The sequence below is a fragment of the Pocillopora damicornis genome, chromosome 14, assembly GCF_964200805.1.
Source record: "Pocillopora damicornis chromosome 14, jaPocDami1.2, whole genome shotgun sequence".
Taxonomy (NCBI): Eukaryota; Metazoa; Cnidaria; class Anthozoa; order Scleractinia; family Pocilloporidae; genus Pocillopora; species Pocillopora damicornis.
The window spans coordinates 9,707,844-9,724,248 of record NC_142683.1 but is presented as its reverse complement, the minus strand read 5'-3'; the positions used below and the strand labels follow the sequence as shown (position 1 = coordinate 9,724,248).

The window sequence follows — 16,405 nt, the reverse complement described above, 5'->3', positions numbered from 1 at the left end:
TCATGCTCTGCATTAGTGCTTCGAAGACTGTCAGCAATAACTGTGTTAAATGCAGGCCTAAAATCGCACCCATGAGTTCCAGTCTTGGCACTGTCATCGGGGTCAACAATGCCACTTTACTCTTAGCTACAATCAGTCGACTGGTTACAGTATCATTGTATTCACAGTACATATAGACAGCTGCACCATAGGCTTACTAAGAGGCAGCATCATATGCACAATACGCTTCGACTTGACAGGCTCTGGGTGTCATAGACACCGGGTAATCTTCACCTCTTGCAGACTTTTCAATTGCTTCAACCAATCCCCGATTTTGTCTGCTATTTCATCTTAAACTTCATTATCCCAGGCGTAGCCTCACATCCACAGCTCCTGGAGCAGGATTTTGGCCATAATAACGTATGGGCATACAAATCCCAGCAGGAAAAAAATCTTTGCTACTTTACGCAGGAAGTTTTGCTTCCTTGTCGGAAATTCCTGGGAAACTTCAGAAGCAGTGGCGGTAAACACATCTCCAGTACTGTTCCACGAAATTCCAAGTGTCTTTGATATCAGATCTTGACTGCTGTTAATCGCAATCTCTGTGGCCTGCTCTTCTGTCAGAATCACTTCAATAACTTTTGGTGAACTAAAGATCCACTTCCTAGCTTGCATGCCGGCAACCTCCCATAGTGCTTTCAATTGATGGTACAGCTCCACTCCTTCGTCATCGTTTTCAACACTGTCAATAGTCCATATAGGTTAACTAAAGGACGGTCTCAGTGGCAAGGGGATAGTGGTCTTGGTTTCTTCAAGGGTTCTCCTGCGCAACAAACTGGGACTTCATAAGGGCAGAATTCTTTCCAAGAACTACATGGCTAAACTCAAATATGTCTGGCTCTCAGTTAGGGTCAAGGTCTCTCCAAAACAGTCGGAGGTGGGATCGGTCCTGCTCCTCAATCTCTATCTGGAGATACATTTCTTTTATGTTGCAAGGGACACCAACAGGATTTCGACGGAAACGGATAAGGACAATGAAAAGATCTTGCTGTCATTTCAGCCCAACATGGATCATGTCATTTAAGGAAGTACCATCACATTTAGTGGCACAGTCAAATACGATTCAACCTTTCTTAGTCGATTTATCCATCCTCATGACCACAAAATGGGGCAAATACCATAGCGTTAGCTGGTGGCTGTTCTTCTGAGGGTATCTTTTGTAAATATCCCTTTTCAACATAGGCCTGAATAGTTGCTTGATATTCTTCTTCGACGTGGCTGTTTTTGTCCAGATTTCTTTCGGTGCTTCGGAGGCGAGAGAGTGCCATGGGTTTAGTGTCAGGGAGATCAGGTTAGTTTTCTTTCCAAGGGGTGGCCACATGGTATCTTCCATTTTCGTACTTGAGGGAATCACTTTGCGTAAGCCTAGTCTTTCGTCTTTGGTGAGTACGAGTCTACCATCGCGGTCTTATTTATTTATTTATTTATTCGACTTTCACTGAGTACATAACATATAAATATGATAAATAATAGGTGACAGTTAATGTAAATTGGTATAAGAAGAAAAAGGAAAAAAAAACGAAATTAACAATAGTGAGGAGAAAAACTCAGTGAGGGACAGTCATGACAGAGCAAGTTCCAACTAGGTGAAAGCCCAATAAAAATAATGGTAGGGGAGAATTTAAGCAAAATAGAAATAAAATAGATAATCCACTAAAATATCAAAATATGCGTATATAATATAAGAATTTACGTGTAAAAAATGTATTTCAATTCTTATTTAAAGATTAAGAACAAGTCTGTAAGAATCAAACCACGTGTGAAATGAAAATTTTCAACCCCCCTTCAAATTTTGCATGTAGTTAGGCACTCAGGGGATGCACAAAAATGCCCTTGTTAAAGGTTGCAGCACTCTTGTTGCCATGGTAACAACGGCTGCTTGTGCGAGGCCTGAGGCCTCATTTTCATTAAAAAAGTCGCAAAAAAAGAGTGAAATGTTTATTTCTCTATCTAAAGCTAAATACAACACTACAAATTGGCACTTCTACCATGCATAGTGACATCATTCGTCTTTACTTTGATACATTTAATTTTCCCTGGGAGTGAATGTGAACAAACCAATAGATTATTAATCTCGGTACAGTTTAGGTCATTTTTGTCGTCGGTTAAAACTTTTTAAAAATTTTCATTTCTCATGATGTTTGATCCTTACAGAGACTTTTTCTTATTAATTATTAATATCTACTAAAAACAACACTTATGAAAACTGGTTAAATTCCTAATGGAAGAGCACTTAAGACACAATGATTTCCAATTATAAACACTATCCTGATCAAACGTTTCAATAAGTGCTTTTTTATAATATTTAACTGCAGCTGCTTTGAAAGCATTAGTGCTAAGTAGGGTTCTTAGTGACAAAGACAAGGAATTCCACAATATGTTCTGCATTTTAAAGGCTGATAGTCTAAAGACTAGCTATGACAAGTGGACCTGGTTATGACTTTAGGTTGGACAAACTCTGTAATGTCAATGTTATATATGCGATTAATGGCCTTAAAGAAAAATACTAAATCCCTGATTTCATGCCAGAAAGAACTTGTAAGAGGTTCAGTTTAATAAATCTTTCCTTGTAAGGAATCAGGGCATCTGGATACCCTAAGATATACTTTGTTGCTTGACGTTGAACTCACTCAATTGTGCGTAAACCACCTATGCGCAGAGGCGTCCACGCATCATCAGCATAGCCAAGGTAAGATCGCACCAGGCTCAGATACAGAGAGTGCTTAACTGACATTCCAAAATGAGGGTCAGATGATCTGTAAAGTAACCCCAGTATTTGGTTGGTTTTGAATGATGAGGAAATGATGTGGGAACTCCATTTAAGATTATTGTTAACAACAACACCGAGATCTTTTTGGGTGTTGGTTTGAGAAAAAAACGTGATTTCTAATATTAAAGGTGCCTTGAATTGGAGATTTCTTTTGGGTTACACATACAGCTTCGCACTTGTCGAGATTGAACTTCATTCGCCATCTAGTAGACCAGTCGAACACTTTATCAATATCCTGTTGAAAGTTAGTTATGTTTTGGATTCTCATGAAGTGACACTTGAAGAGAGTCTATATAGTCGTTGTAGTTATCGTTGATTAGTGACTTGCATTCACGATGCAGAGCACAGAATTTTTAATGATAGTACTCACTGTTTGTCTTTTTAGCTTTATTTCCAGCATTGTTTTTTCTTTCGTCGCAAGTGGATAACTTAACCATCGATCCATGGTGGAGAGTTGATAACTGTAAGTTTAACTTTTGTTACATGTTTGTCAACCAGGGACATAAGTTGAGAATACCAATTCTCAAAGTCCTGTGTCACCGTTAAGTTAGTAGAGATCAGGTCAGTCAGGTTGGCATTGTGTAACTTTTTATTGAAGGTTTCAAACTCAGTTTTGTTGAAGTTATAAACAAAACGGGATTGTTTTGGTAATTGAAGAATGCAGAGAGTAAGATTGAATGTAACCGGGATATGGTCTCTGGGGAATGGCAAAACACTTTCATCTATTGTTTCGATGTTATGAATTGAATCAGGTTCGTTAGAGATAATGAGGTTTAGGTTTGTGTCAGACTTCTCGATTTCCCAGAATCTCTTTAAACTATTGTCAAGTCACAGCAGGATTCTTTTCCCTCACTTCAAATAGGTTCTTTAATGAACAAGGAACGGACAACATGAGATCGTGTTTTCGTGGTCTCATTCTTGTCAGGTGCACCATTACAGCTCCACCCAAGTGGTCTGAGTCAGGTGATAGGTCCACCATTTTTTCCACGGAGATCGAAAGATCGACAAGTCCATCATTTGCTGGCTTGGGAAAATTGCACTAGGTCAGATGCAGCCATTTATTCTGATGGTCGTTCCAGTTCACAACTCTGTAATTGACTTTCTGCAGACACGTTCTTGCACTTATTTCCTTTGAAAACGTGCCATCTACACTTTTGATTTCAATTTTTATTAGCATGGACTGAAATGTTTTGATGGTATCATTGAGCACATAAACTTTAATTTTTGCTAATGGCTCTTGCAGTCCCAGCATCCTAGCAACTGCTTCATTTAGGAAAGTTTCGTACGATGCATCATCTAGGATGGCATTTATATTTATCTTCCATTAGCCTTCATCCACACAGGGACAGTACGTAACGAATAAGACTCAGTCGGCGTTTCTGCATTACATCGTCATTGGCCCAGTTTCTGACAAAACTTTGCTTCCATGAAGAAGGCAGTGGTGATTTCCAGAACAACCATCCATTCCACCTGGGCAGTCTTTCCCCTTATGATCAGAGGCTAGGCAACGAAAACACAACTTTTTTTTCTTTAGTGATCTTCCAGCAGTCATGCACTCTTCTGTCATAAAACTCCTTGCAAAACCACACCCCATGATCGAAACTCTGGCAGAGAGAACATGGAGGCTTTATACTATTTAACTCTTTCCCTATTGCAGCAGTATGAAAATTTCGCATCCTGCTTTGTTCCTGGTATCTCGGTACTCTCACTACTCTTGGTGGTCTAAGGTGCTTGACAGGTTTCAGCTCAATTTCGTTCGCCATTTCTGCTGCTTCTATTTGGAATCTGACTTTGTCTTTCAACCAGTCTCTGAAAACTATGATTTTTGTCTAGCGCGTTCATTCAACTAGCAACTGTAATTTTCCAGCTGGCGATCAGGCAACTTTTTCAAAAGCAAGCTGTGAAGAGTTCCATCTTCTAACTCACCATCTCTTCTTTTGGCCTGTAACTTTATCACTAATTCTAACTAGGTCAACAAACTTCTCCAATGTGTGAATGTTGTTACTTCTTATTAACGGCACTTGGCGTGTACCTCCATGCTTCATTTTAGTATCTCTTTGGCCTCCTCGTATTCATGGACGTTGACTCTGAGACCGTGCATTCCCTGTGAGGCATTATTGCAAATGCAAGCAGAAAGTAATTATGCCAAGTGAGCTGATAGAATTAAATTCAGTTTTATACAAATTGTCTAAATTGTCTTGGCTTTTGTCACCTCAAATTTTTAGATATTTATGCATGAGCCCAGAAAGGTTCAAACATTTGTTGACCCTGGTTGGCCCCTTAATTACCAAGAAGACTACTAAAATGAGAGAGCCCATTTCTGTTGCAGAACGCTTAACCCTCACATTGCACATGTTGACCAGTGGGGATGATCAACAATTATTAGCTTTCAGTTATTGTCTTGGTAGGACCATTGTCAGCCACATTCTGAGGGAGACATGCGGTGCAATTTGGAAGGCCCTGGGAGACATTCATGTAGGACCACAAAGTTCACCTGACGACTGGAGAGAAATTTCAAAGGAATTTGAAGACCTGTGGAATTGAATTACGGTCAAGTTGCCGATGGTTCAACTCGCCAACTTGCTAACCCATAAAATCGAGTGGAAATGTTGGCAGGTTGGTTTTCAATCCAGTACAACTTATTAGAAGTTAAACATGTAGAAAAGTAAAAGATCTTTTGTAAGAAAACAATTTTTTTCTTCTTCCAACAAAGTCTATAAAGACATCATGGTGAATAAAGCAGGGAAACAAGACCAATGACTTAGAAAGCTCAGACGCGACCAAGATATTGTGTGACAACAACACTGCAAAGACTCCTCATGTCAATTGGTCAGATTTTTTTAAAGAAAACTTGGCTTTCTGGACAAGATCTTCAGTTAAAAAACAATTCTTTTTCCGACAAAGTTTATAAGGATGTCAAGGTGAATAAAGCAAGGTGAACATCGCCAATGACCAAAAAAGCTTTAGATGCAAGCGAGTTATTGTGAGACAACAACGCTGTAAAGACTCATCATGTCAATTGGTCAAAAAAAAAAAACTTGGCTTTCTAGACAAGATCTTTGGTAAAAAACAATTCTATTTATTTCTAATAAATTTTTTAAGAATGCCAAGGCAAATAAAGCAGGGTGAACATCGCCAACGACCAAAAAAGCTTTAGATGCAAACGAGTTATTGTGTGACAACTAGCGAATTGTTTTTAACGAACGATCTTGTCTAGAAAGCCAAATTTTCTGAAAAAAATCTGACCAATTGACATGATGAGTCTTAAATTTTGTTGGAAGAAAAAAAATTGTTTTGTTTTTTTTTTTTAACCAGAGATCGTTTACTTTTCTATATGTTTAACTATTAATAAGTTGTACTGGATTGAAAACCAACTCATTGACGTTTCTACTCGATTTTTATACATCGGTGAGTTGGTGTTGGCGAGTTGAACCGTCGGCGACTCGACTGAATACTGTGGAATTTACCTCACTGTCTTGGTGCAACTAATGGAAACATGTTAATATGAAATGTCCAAATAATAGTGGATCTTTATATTACAATTATAAAAGCTTTTTTAGCCTTGTATTAATGGCAATTTGTGATTCTCACTACAATTTTACTTTGGTAGATATTGGTGACTATGGGAGCAGTAATGACAGTGGTGGTTTATCACATTTCAGATATGGGAAAAGCCATTGAAGATGGCTCAATAAATTTCCCCAAACCTGAACACTTTAGAGGGTGTTATGTTTCCCTGTTACCTTACTTTTTGGTTGGAGATGAGGCCTTTTCCTTAAAGACACTGTAGAGCTTACAATTCAAGCAAATGTTTGTCTCCACAACTGCCTGAGGCAAACTGAGACAGCTTTGTATTGTCCATCTGGATTTGTAGACAGTATGGACCAAACAGGAAACATAAAGCCTGGGGAATGAGAAGTGTGATGTCTGACTCAGACACAGGTGCCCTGGTTGGGTTAAATAGAGTGAGAGGTTTTTTTTATACAGATTCAAGAATCATTGACTGATTACTTTAATTCTGAGCAAGGGGAAGTGCCTTGGCGGTGGGCATATGTAAGAAGTTCTGGCCCAGTTGCTACATAGTTGTATATGTCTGTGTTATGATATATGCTTGATGTTTTCCATAGATTTGCTTGAGTTTGTAGATGAATAAATTAATGCTTTACTTCTGTTAATCACAACATTAATTTCAGAGGCAACAACATTGCTTACCTGTAAGTGTCATATTCAGACTGGCATTAAGACCAACTTATTAATAAAAGTGTTTAAAAGTACTGAAAAAGAAAAAACTGTTCCAAGCTTCAAATTTCTTAGCAAGTTGACGATATTTTCTTCCTGTCCAGTGTGTGAAAAGCATTTGTACAATCTCTCATCAACATCTAAAAAGTGTCAACGGCATCCATCAAACTGTGCATTCTCTTTATGCTTTTATCATACTGGTATCATCATTAAATATAACATCCAAAAAAATATCTCTGACATTTTGCTGACCCAAAGCCATGAAAAAACAGACTAACAGCCAAGCACCTCAATGCCTGGTATATTTGATCCATGACACACCATATAAACTGAAAACTATACCTGCAACAAATACACCAGCACAGAAGCAATAATGAGACTTTTTATTTACTTGCCCAAATTGCAAAATAAACAATGTTATGTTCAAGTCCATGCTACGTTTAAGTAACATTACAGCAACTAGCTGAAATATTCACTCAAAAATGACTTGTAATAATATTAGTATACAGTTACAAAATCAAAGTTATAAGCATTTTGTTCACCCACTAAGTTGAAAAATAAACAATCTTGTGTTCAATTACATTAATTTGAAACTTCAACTAAAAGAAATTAATTTTAACACCTGTTATAATAGAAGTATCCCAAATAAATATAAATACAAAATTCAATCGACTCTAGTCAAATTATGAATAAGGTTGCCATGGTTGTTCTGCTCTGTAATTTGAAGAGCACATTTGATATGGTGAACCTCAACTGATTGAATTAATCGTTTTTTCATACATCAAATTGGAAATTTACATTTTCACCAGAATTCTTTTGTCTGGGGGCAACTGTTTTAGCTGGGGTGTGATTAAATTATCAAATATTTCATCATCATCCTTTTCCTTTTCCTGACTTTTGTAGTCCTTGACAGTACTTGCTTCAAGTGACTGAATTAATGTCATTTCTGCTTTTTTTTCAACATTTTGTGTTTTCTTTGACTCAGTGCTGGATTGTTTGCGGAACTTCCAGGAAGGCTGCTTGGTTTTAGTCACTTTAGTTGGAGTGTGTTTCACTGGTGGCTGTGAGGTGTCACTGACAGCCTCAATATCTGGGGTTAGACTTCTGGCTGTGTCACTGCCTTCATCATTTGAATCAGAAATGTCAATGCTCTCAGTTTCAAAATTTGATTTCGTTCTTCATTCAGCAATAAATGGCTCCAGCCATTGAAAGTAAGGATATATTTCTGATAAATTTGATTTCACCTCCATAACATTATCGCGACCTGTCCCAGAAACCTTGACTTTCTTTAATTTTTTCTTCTCTCTACTGTACCTGTTATGCAAGTTTCAGAAATATGCTTGTGCCTCGTCTGGGGAGAAATTTTACTCCAGTTAAGAAATAAAAATTTATTTATTTATTTTTTATTATACTTTTTATTTTTTATTTTTTTTTAGTTTAAATGATTCTCTTCGCTTCTCACTTTAGAAGTTAACAAAGATTTTCAATAAACTAGCCACTTAAAAAAACATTTGAGAATGAAACAATTTAAGATGTGAGGAATCCTGAATTGAAATAATCTCGTCCACCATTTGTCTTTACATTTCACAAGGGAAGAATTGCAAATCATTCCTATTACCTTTCGTCATGCCCATTGTATTACCACCTTGAAACCAGGCTTGTGTTTTCTTCTTTTTGTCTTTAAAATCTGTACACTCCTTGTCATATAAGACTCCATAGTTGCGAACAACCTCGGAAAACTTTTCATGAAAGTCTTTAGGGACAGCTTCGACCATTTTGTTGAAATGCTCAACTGTGGGGGAAACTGGAGCGAGTGAGAACCTGATGGCCGCCTCACCACCTGTGTATACAGGAAGCTCACGCACACTTATCAATACTTAGCATATGATTTACATCACCCTCAATTCCTTTAGAGCATCTACGAAAACCATTGGACTACAGTACCCACCTTTGTTTTCTAGGACTGATAATTAACTTGGCAGCACCTTGTTGACTATTCCCTCAAAGAAAATTTGAGATTGTAGTCTAGCTGTTAAAAATATTTTATCACTCTCATGTCTTTCCAAAATGGCACACTTAGCTCTATGTCTTCACATTTTGAATCTTATTTTACTTGTGTCTCTTTTAAGGGAATAGCTTGCTCTAATGATACAGCCAAAGTACTTTCACAAATGGAACCTGCACCAAGAAGAGCCTTCAATGTCAAATATCAAACCTGTTGTGGGTGGTGACCATCACATAATTGCTGAGCTGTTGTCAATTTCTCCTTTGGAAGTTCCAGTGGCTGCATTTTCAACCAAGAGATGCTTTAAATAAGTCACTGGTTTTGATGGAACTGCCTTTGCTTGTGGAGATTATGAGATTGCATTAGTCAATGGGCAAGGAACTGTCATCCAGCAGCAAGAATTTGTGTCTGTCCACAGTGAAGGTTTTTTGTAGGTTATTGGGCCAAGGAATTTGTTATCCATTACAACTAAGAGACAATCATGAACCTGACAGAAACTTTTGGAGTGGTTTTGTTAAGGTTAAATGCCAACCTCTTGCCAACTCCATGGTCTTTTTGGTTGAAGATATTTGCAGGAAAGTAGTTCTCTGCCCAAGTGATCACAATTTCTTGACAGAAGTTGATTACACGTAACAGTTCAAGCAACCTCCATTTACCTTAATTGTATCTGTATATCCTGAGGTAGGGGACATGATACTTATTCAGGGTGAATCTAATGGAGACATTTGGCATGGACACATTCAAAGTGTTGACTTTATTAACAAGACAGTGGATGTTTACTTCTATGGCAAGCCGATTGTAGCAATATTCATTAATTTTATATATATTCAATTCAATATTTATATTTATGAAATATTTTTTTCATTTGTTCAATTTAATATTTAAAATTTGGAATTTTCTTAAATTCATTTAATTTAAAATGTTTATATTTATTTAATCTAATCGCTCTATATCCATTTAATTTAATCCATATATATTCATTCAATTCAATCTGGAAAAATATATATTTAATCTCGGGGACTGGGTCGAGCCATCGGATCAGAAAGAAAAGGGGCTGGGAAAGAATCATTGCGAGATCATAATGACGGACGAGGAAGATTTTGACGTTGGAAGAGACCTACTGGCGTTTTTAGCCTCAGTATTAGACAAAGCGGAACATATTTGCCAAAATGATGTGGGTGAAGGAGCTGCCGATGCGCATGCTGAAGTTATTAATCAGAGTATCAGAATGCTTAGATCGATACGAGATTGTCGTGGTATTGGAGTTAGTGACAAAGAGGAGCTGGATTCAGACCACGTTTTGACATTCCTGCTGAGATGTTGGAAGAATTGCGTGAATTGGGATTCAGTTGGATTACGATTGGAGAAATGCTGGGTGTTTCAAGGTGGACGATTCACAGGAGAGTAGAACAATATGGTTTTTAAAATATGACAGGATTTCATCTTCTGCCTGATGAGGAACTAGACGAGATCGTGAGAGGCTTCATTTCCGACCATGGACGAACTACTGAACAGGGCTATGTTGGAGGTTACATAAAAGCACTTGGCTTAAGAATTCAAAGAAAAAGGTTAAGAGAAAGCATGGCAAGAGTAGATCCACAGAATACTTCACTTTGATGGGGTGTTGTTGTTTCACGTAGGACTTATCAAGTACCGTGGCCGAACTCCCTGTGGCACTTATATGGACATCATGCTTTGATGCGCTGGAACATTGTTGTTCACGGATGCATAGATGGCTTTTCAAGAAGAGTAATAATGAGCGTAAGATCCGACGATGGCAGACACCTAGGACGGCAGACTCGGTCAAGGGGGCTTGGGGAAAGGTTGCCGTTCCAATGGCGCGAAAAGTAGCCTTAAGATAGCGCGCGCGACGGCGGCTGTAGTGGCTTTCCTCTTTGAAGTTTAGGAAAAGCGATGGCTACCTTTAGAAAGGCTCGTGAATTTTTGATCGCAAGTTTCGATGATGGTGACATTTCAGAAGATGAATTTTTACTGCTGTATGATGCCAACATTTCAAAAAATCTCGATTATCCTTGCCAGAATTATGAAGATTTTGACCTGGAAGGACTCGGCGAAAGTGAGTGCTTGGCAGAATTTCATTTCCAAAAAAGGGACATACCAATTCTCGCAGACGTAATGGGGCTGCTTGATTCGTATCGATGTGAACAAGGGACTGTATGCGATGGAATTGAAGGCCTTTGTCTTTTGTTAAGAAGATTAGCGTACCCTTGTAGGTACGGTGACCTAATCCATCGTTTTGGCCGCCCAGTACCAGAAATTTGTATGATCGCTAATTATGTAATGGAAACTGTGTACAGCTTACATCATCACCATCTGACAGCATAGAACCACACCTTGATGAGTCCCCCTCTACTTCAGAGATATGCTGATGCCATACAAAGGAAAGGAAGTCCCCTGCCAAATTGCTTTGGCTTCATAGATCGTATAGTAACACCCATTTGCCGACCACAAGAAAACCAAGGAATTGTGTACAACGGACACAAAAGAGTCCACGGATTGAAATACCAATCTGTTGCATTGCCCTGTGGTATGATAGCCAACATGTATGGGCCAGTAGGTAATGGAAATTATTCCTTTCAAGTTTTAGCAGGAGCCCAAGTAATGGGCTCCTGGTTCTAGTCACATTAGAACCATCTATCACACGGTAAATCCAAACAGCATGTTAAATAGGTGAAAGCAGTTTTTAGCGTGAAACATATCAAGTAGTAGAAATAAAAATATACATTTTTTTTAAAATTACAGAACACAATTTTCAATCAAAATGTGCATTTTCTTCCAGAGGGCCACAAACGTGATGCTGGAATGTTAGCTGATTCTGGCCTTCTGCAAGTCCTTGAACACCATGCTTTTTTGCCGACTGGTAACCCCATGGCCTTATATGGTGACCCTGCTTACCCATTAAGAGTTCACCCTGTTGCGCCATATCGCACGGCAGGTATCACTCCTCAGATGGAATAGTTTAACAAGTCGATGAGCAGTGTCCGCATTTCAGTAGAGTGGCTTTTTGGGGATATTGTTAACTATTTTAAATTTGTTGATTTTAAGAAAACTCAAAAGATATCATTGAGTGCGTTGGGAAAGATGTATATTGTATGTGCAATTTTAAGGAGTGCCATGACTTGTTTGTATGGCAATTTCACATCAAATTTCTCTGACATTGACCCACCAAACCCTACGGATTATTTTTCTTAACAATTAAAACTAATTGTACCCTGGAATGAATTTCAATGATAAATTCATGTAAAATACACAATTAGTCAATAAGATGTAACAGTGTATGTCTGCAACCTGCCAATAAACTACTGTTTAAAGTTTTGGTATTTATTCTTTAGTATTTGTAGTCAGGTCAACTGATGTATAACAACAACTATAATTAATGTAAGAAGGGTTCAGAATCCATTTCAGAGGGTATAAGGATTCTAGAACTGCTCACACAAGTTTCAAGTGAACAAAAAAATTTCAATACAGATGCCACCTTATGGGGGTTAAAGAAAGATTTAATCAAAGAAGAAGCCATAAGACTCCTTAAAACAAGCTCATTAACAGACCTTTTGGAGGGAAATATCTAAAGGTCTGAGACAGGCCTTCTTTCCAAGGGCCAGAATCAAGAGTTTTTCCACGAGAGGACCAGGCAGGTGTGACTAGGGTCATTTAGTTATTCAAGAATCCTGAGTAGTTCGAGCTCCTGGCTTATTCCTAGGGTATTAGAACCCCCAAATCAAATCCCTGGAGTAAAAGGCTCAAATAAGCTTGAAAAATGCACTTCCCATAAATATCTCTCGTGCCAATAGAAGCCGACTGATTTTGATCTAATTTTGTCCAATAGTTGTTTGAACCTTTAGGAAATTAATTCCTAAATTGGGGTAATTTGATATTGTTTTGCTGATTTAGAACAGTTAACCATTAACTGGGTCACACAACTATTCAAAAAGAGAGAAAAAATAGGGATTTTTTTATTTTAATTATCTCTAATGTGCAACATTGTGTATCGACAAACATATGATCACAGAAATTACCTATCATAGCACTGTGTTTGTGGGCAAAAAAATTTTGGGGCTCTGTAAAAGATGGGTGGTCACAGCCCTCTGAAGTATATGATTGTTGATGTTAATTCATGCAATTTTTGCCAAAAATCTGATGTTTATTCAGTTAATTTCATTTTGAGAATGGGATTGTGGATGTTCATTGTCGTGGAAGTAATGTCTAAACATGACAGATTTGTGAGCTGAGAAGTCACTCATCATTGAAATTTTGTCACTCTTACAGTTAATTGGAAAAAATATATATTTATAAATGCATGTGTAAATCATATATTAAACATTCATACAGAATTGAATAACAGATGTTAGCAGTTGGTAGTGAGTTTTGCCGAATATAAGTTTCACAAGTTCAACCCTTTACATACCTATTATGATTATGCTCAATGTACCACAAAACCATTTCCATGGGACAGTTGGGGCTAGAAGCCTCCATCTGATTTTGGGTAAGTTATGTGACAGTTGTTCTTCATATTCTTAACTATACCTTAATTTAGAAAAAAAAAACAACTGATCTCTGACTGAAAAAAAACGCTGCATAATTCTTTAAGCTAAATATTATTAATTTTTGAGAAAATCATTAAAAACTAAATCCTGAGAATTTGCCACATTTTGAGTTTACAATTTAGGGCGAAAAAGAACACTTCACATAAAAAAAATAACACACTCTTAAATCCATGACAATTTCGGGAAAGAATCAAATCTTTTGATCATGAAATTAAAGGCTCATTTGACCTTCTTTAATAGCATATTAAGACTTCCACATTTTCATAGTTTAATCCACATTTTCCTGGTGGACGGAGCTGGATGTTCTCAGCAAGTTGGATTTGCCAAACATGTATCTACAGTAATGCATGCAAGAAAACTGCTTAACAGTTGTGCAACCAATTTTTATTTCCAGAATTGAGAGCAGAACTCTGGTGCAAAGTACATTCTTGTGCCTTTCACAGATTGTACATTTGCACCTCTACTGTGGAGTAATAAATGATGTCCAGCTATGTTAAAATGATACCTGAAGAAATTAGGTATCCATCTGTGCAAATCTTTGATATTCACCTTATCAGCCATGATGGACAAAATCTGCCTTCAAGACCTCCATTGGTCTGTGTTGTTATAATGTTCAGCCAAACACTCCATTAGAGAGGAGTCAATAGCACTTTCTTCAAACTCTGATTTAACCTGTGAGGACAATAAAGTTTCAGTTTCCTCGGGAACAATCTCATCCAAGCATGCATTCACAACCTGTTGTACCTTTCTAGTATAAGGCCTTTTTGTCTACTCGGAAGCTTCCGCCCATGGTGTTTCCAGGGAATGGTGAATTGGGCTTATATCTCTTGAAATCAGGAATTTGTTCAACTTTTCCCTCGACATTACAGTTTTTTCTTTGGTGAAAGATGGTTCATAGAGATTACTTTCTTATATAGGACTTGATATTGTGGTAAAAGAGGTTTCATCTTCCTCTTCATCTTCCAACTCATCCCTCTCTCTCTAAACCACAAAAAATGAAAGAGAAGAGAGAAAAGGGAAAATTTAAGTGAAGGAGAAAAATACAGCAAGGGAAAAGGGGGAGAGGGATTACAAAAAGATTTAAATCTATGACAATTTATTGAACAGAGGTCAACTACAGAAACTTATCATTCGTTGCAGTCTCCTCATGGTTATCTTTCCTTTTGAGTGATATTTCGAAAGAGTATAGATTAAAACATGTCAAAATCCCATATGAACATAAAACTGTCGTTTGCATCACAGAAGCCAATGGCAGAGCTTCATTCGCAGCACCAGTTTCTTGTAACTGGCCCCAGCAAAAATCCGCAGGAACCAGCCAAATGTTCTACTTATTTTGAGACCAAAAAAGTATGGTGTGATTAGTCACCAGTCCCCTCTAACTTTATAGAGATAAACAAATTGAATGGGGAGAACCTGTTCTGGTTGCCTGATACTTACAGTATTGTGCAAAAGTAATGCAAACGGAATTAGGAGAATTTCGTTATTTGTTCTAACGATCTTTCGTTGAAAGTTCGAGCGAAAATTCGAACGAAAGTTCGAACGAAAGTTCGAGGCCTCTTAAGTGACATTTCGTTTCAACAAAGGGCGCTTTTTCGTTGAATTTTCGCCACAAAGCGAAACTTCGCGGCGGAAAGTGTCTCTTCAATCATTAGTGTTCGAAATTTCGCTTCGAACTGACAATACTCCAATATCACGCACCGCCATCTTGGATCGAGGGCCGCACCAAAACGAGGCTGGACGGGCATCCTGGACGACATGCTTGTTTAGCCAATATGGCTGAAGGTGGATTTTCTGCTGCGTGGTCGAAATCTCTCCGCAATGTTCCGTTTTTTGACGCCTCTTTTATCGAGACATGGCTTGAGACCGATGGAGAAGTCCCGAAGAAGGTGGTAACTCGTGGTTATAGTAACTTCTGCGAAGGGTATATCTTCGATGTCGAAAGTAAAAGTTTCCTTTCAGTCTCAAATTTAACTGCAACACTGGTGTGATTTCACGTTACGCATGCTTCTTTAAGCATCTTAGATGGTGCTTTTTTTTCGTTTATTGCACGATTCGCCATTCGAAATCTCTTTTGCAAAATCTATAGTGTATTAAACTTCCATATTCGCACTTTGCTTTCAGTAAAAACTCAGGATACAGAAGTAATTATTAGAGCTCGAAGCTACAAATCACAGAGAAAAAATGAAGAGCCATGGAGGTTACAGGTAAGCTTATTTATAATATTTAAGTTTTGTCTCAGCTCGAACTTTGCTTGATGTAATTTTCATACGAGTTAATTCTTAAAACATACACACACACATTCACAGCAGATATTTATCCATTTAATTTTTTTTAGGTTGAGATATCAAGGACTCCCGAAGTTAAAATAACCAGTACCTCCTGCAACTGTGAAGCAGGTGCAGGGCTCTGTAACCATGCAATAGGGCTGGTTTACCTCCTTGAGCATAACTTGATTTAGTAATTACTCTAGTAGCGCGATTTTGTAGTTTTTGTAGTTTCTCACACAGCTGTTGAGACAAGCCATCCCAAACAACACTGCAGTAGTCAAAATGTGGTTCGATAAGACCTTTATATATTTTAATAGCGGTATGCATTGAAATAAAAGGTCTGACTCGCTTAAGTGCAACGATACTGGAAGCGAACTTTTTTGAAGTTGCGTGTATGTGTTCCTTCCAGGATAGGTTTTCATCTATGTTCAGTCCGAGAGCTTTGCTATGATCTGTTTGGTTTATTTTGACGCCCTCTACATTAACATTTATTGTCTTGTCATTTGAAGACTGCATTTTT

At 37.8% G+C, this 16,405-nt stretch overlaps 2 protein-coding genes, 1 long non-coding RNA gene, 1 other non-coding gene and 1 pseudogene across 4 annotated transcripts; 2 read left to right on the top strand and 3 right to left on the bottom strand.

Annotated features, from left to right (window-relative positions):
• Positions 1–3,263, bottom strand: LOC149034351 (uncharacterized; annotated as a pseudogene).
• Positions 3,264–7,797: 4,534 nt separating this feature from the next.
• On the bottom strand, positions 7,798–9,034 carry LOC113673667 (uncharacterized). The gene is made up of 2 exons (XR_016182926.1): positions 8,667–9,034; positions 7,798–8,399 (listed from the first exon to the last, which is right to left on the bottom strand). It is a non-coding gene; the product is annotated as an uncharacterized LOC113673667 (transcript).
• Positions 9,035–10,125: 1,091 nt separating this feature from the next.
• On the top strand, positions 10,126–12,398 carry LOC149034350 (uncharacterized). Its single transcript, XM_089193109.1, has 2 exons — positions 10,126–11,631; positions 11,854–12,398. The coding sequence occupies exons 1-2, from the start codon at positions 11,412–11,414 to the stop codon at positions 12,030–12,032; spliced, it is 399 nt and encodes a 132-aa protein (XP_089049235.1). The 5' UTR covers positions 10,126–11,411; the 3' UTR covers positions 12,033–12,398.
• A 1,589-nt stretch (positions 12,399–13,987) lies between these two features.
• LOC149034349 (uncharacterized) lies at positions 13,988–14,767 on the bottom strand. The gene is made up of 2 exons (XR_016182697.1): positions 14,363–14,767; positions 13,988–14,290 (listed from the first exon to the last, which is right to left on the bottom strand). It is a non-coding gene; the product is annotated as an uncharacterized LOC149034349 (long non-coding RNA).
• Positions 14,768–15,029: 262 nt separating this feature from the next.
• On the top strand, positions 15,030–16,405 carry LOC149034348 (uncharacterized). Its single transcript, XM_089192968.1, has 3 exons — positions 15,030–15,559; positions 15,740–15,822; positions 15,954–16,405. Exons 1-3 carry the CDS (start codon positions 15,391–15,393, stop codon positions 16,074–16,076), a joined length of 375 nt encoding a protein of 124 aa, XP_089049094.1. The 5' UTR covers positions 15,030–15,390; the 3' UTR covers positions 16,077–16,405.

What these genes read in the sequence shown, in the direction of transcription:
- LOC149034348 (XM_089192968.1), top strand. Translation starts at nt 15,391, where the DNA reads ATGGCTGAAGGTGGATTTTCTGCTGCGTGGTCGAAATCTCTCCGCAAT. An exon ending in GTATATCTTCGATGTCGAAA is followed by an intron (nt 15,560 to 15,739) that starts GTAAAAGTTTCC and finishes CTTTGCTTTCAG; the next exon opens with TAAAAACTCAGGATACAGAA. An exon ending in AAGAGCCATGGAGGTTACAG is followed by an intron (nt 15,823 to 15,953) that starts GTAAGCTTATTT and finishes AATTTTTTTTAG; the next exon opens with GTTGAGATATCAAGGACTCC.
- LOC149034350 (XM_089193109.1), top strand. Translation starts at nt 11,412, where the DNA reads ATGAGTCCCCCTCTACTTCAGAGATATGCTGATGCCATACAAAGGAAA. An exon ending in CAACATGTATGGGCCAGTAG is followed by an intron (nt 11,632 to 11,853) that starts GTAATGGAAATT and finishes ATTTTCTTCCAG; the next exon opens with AGGGCCACAAACGTGATGCT.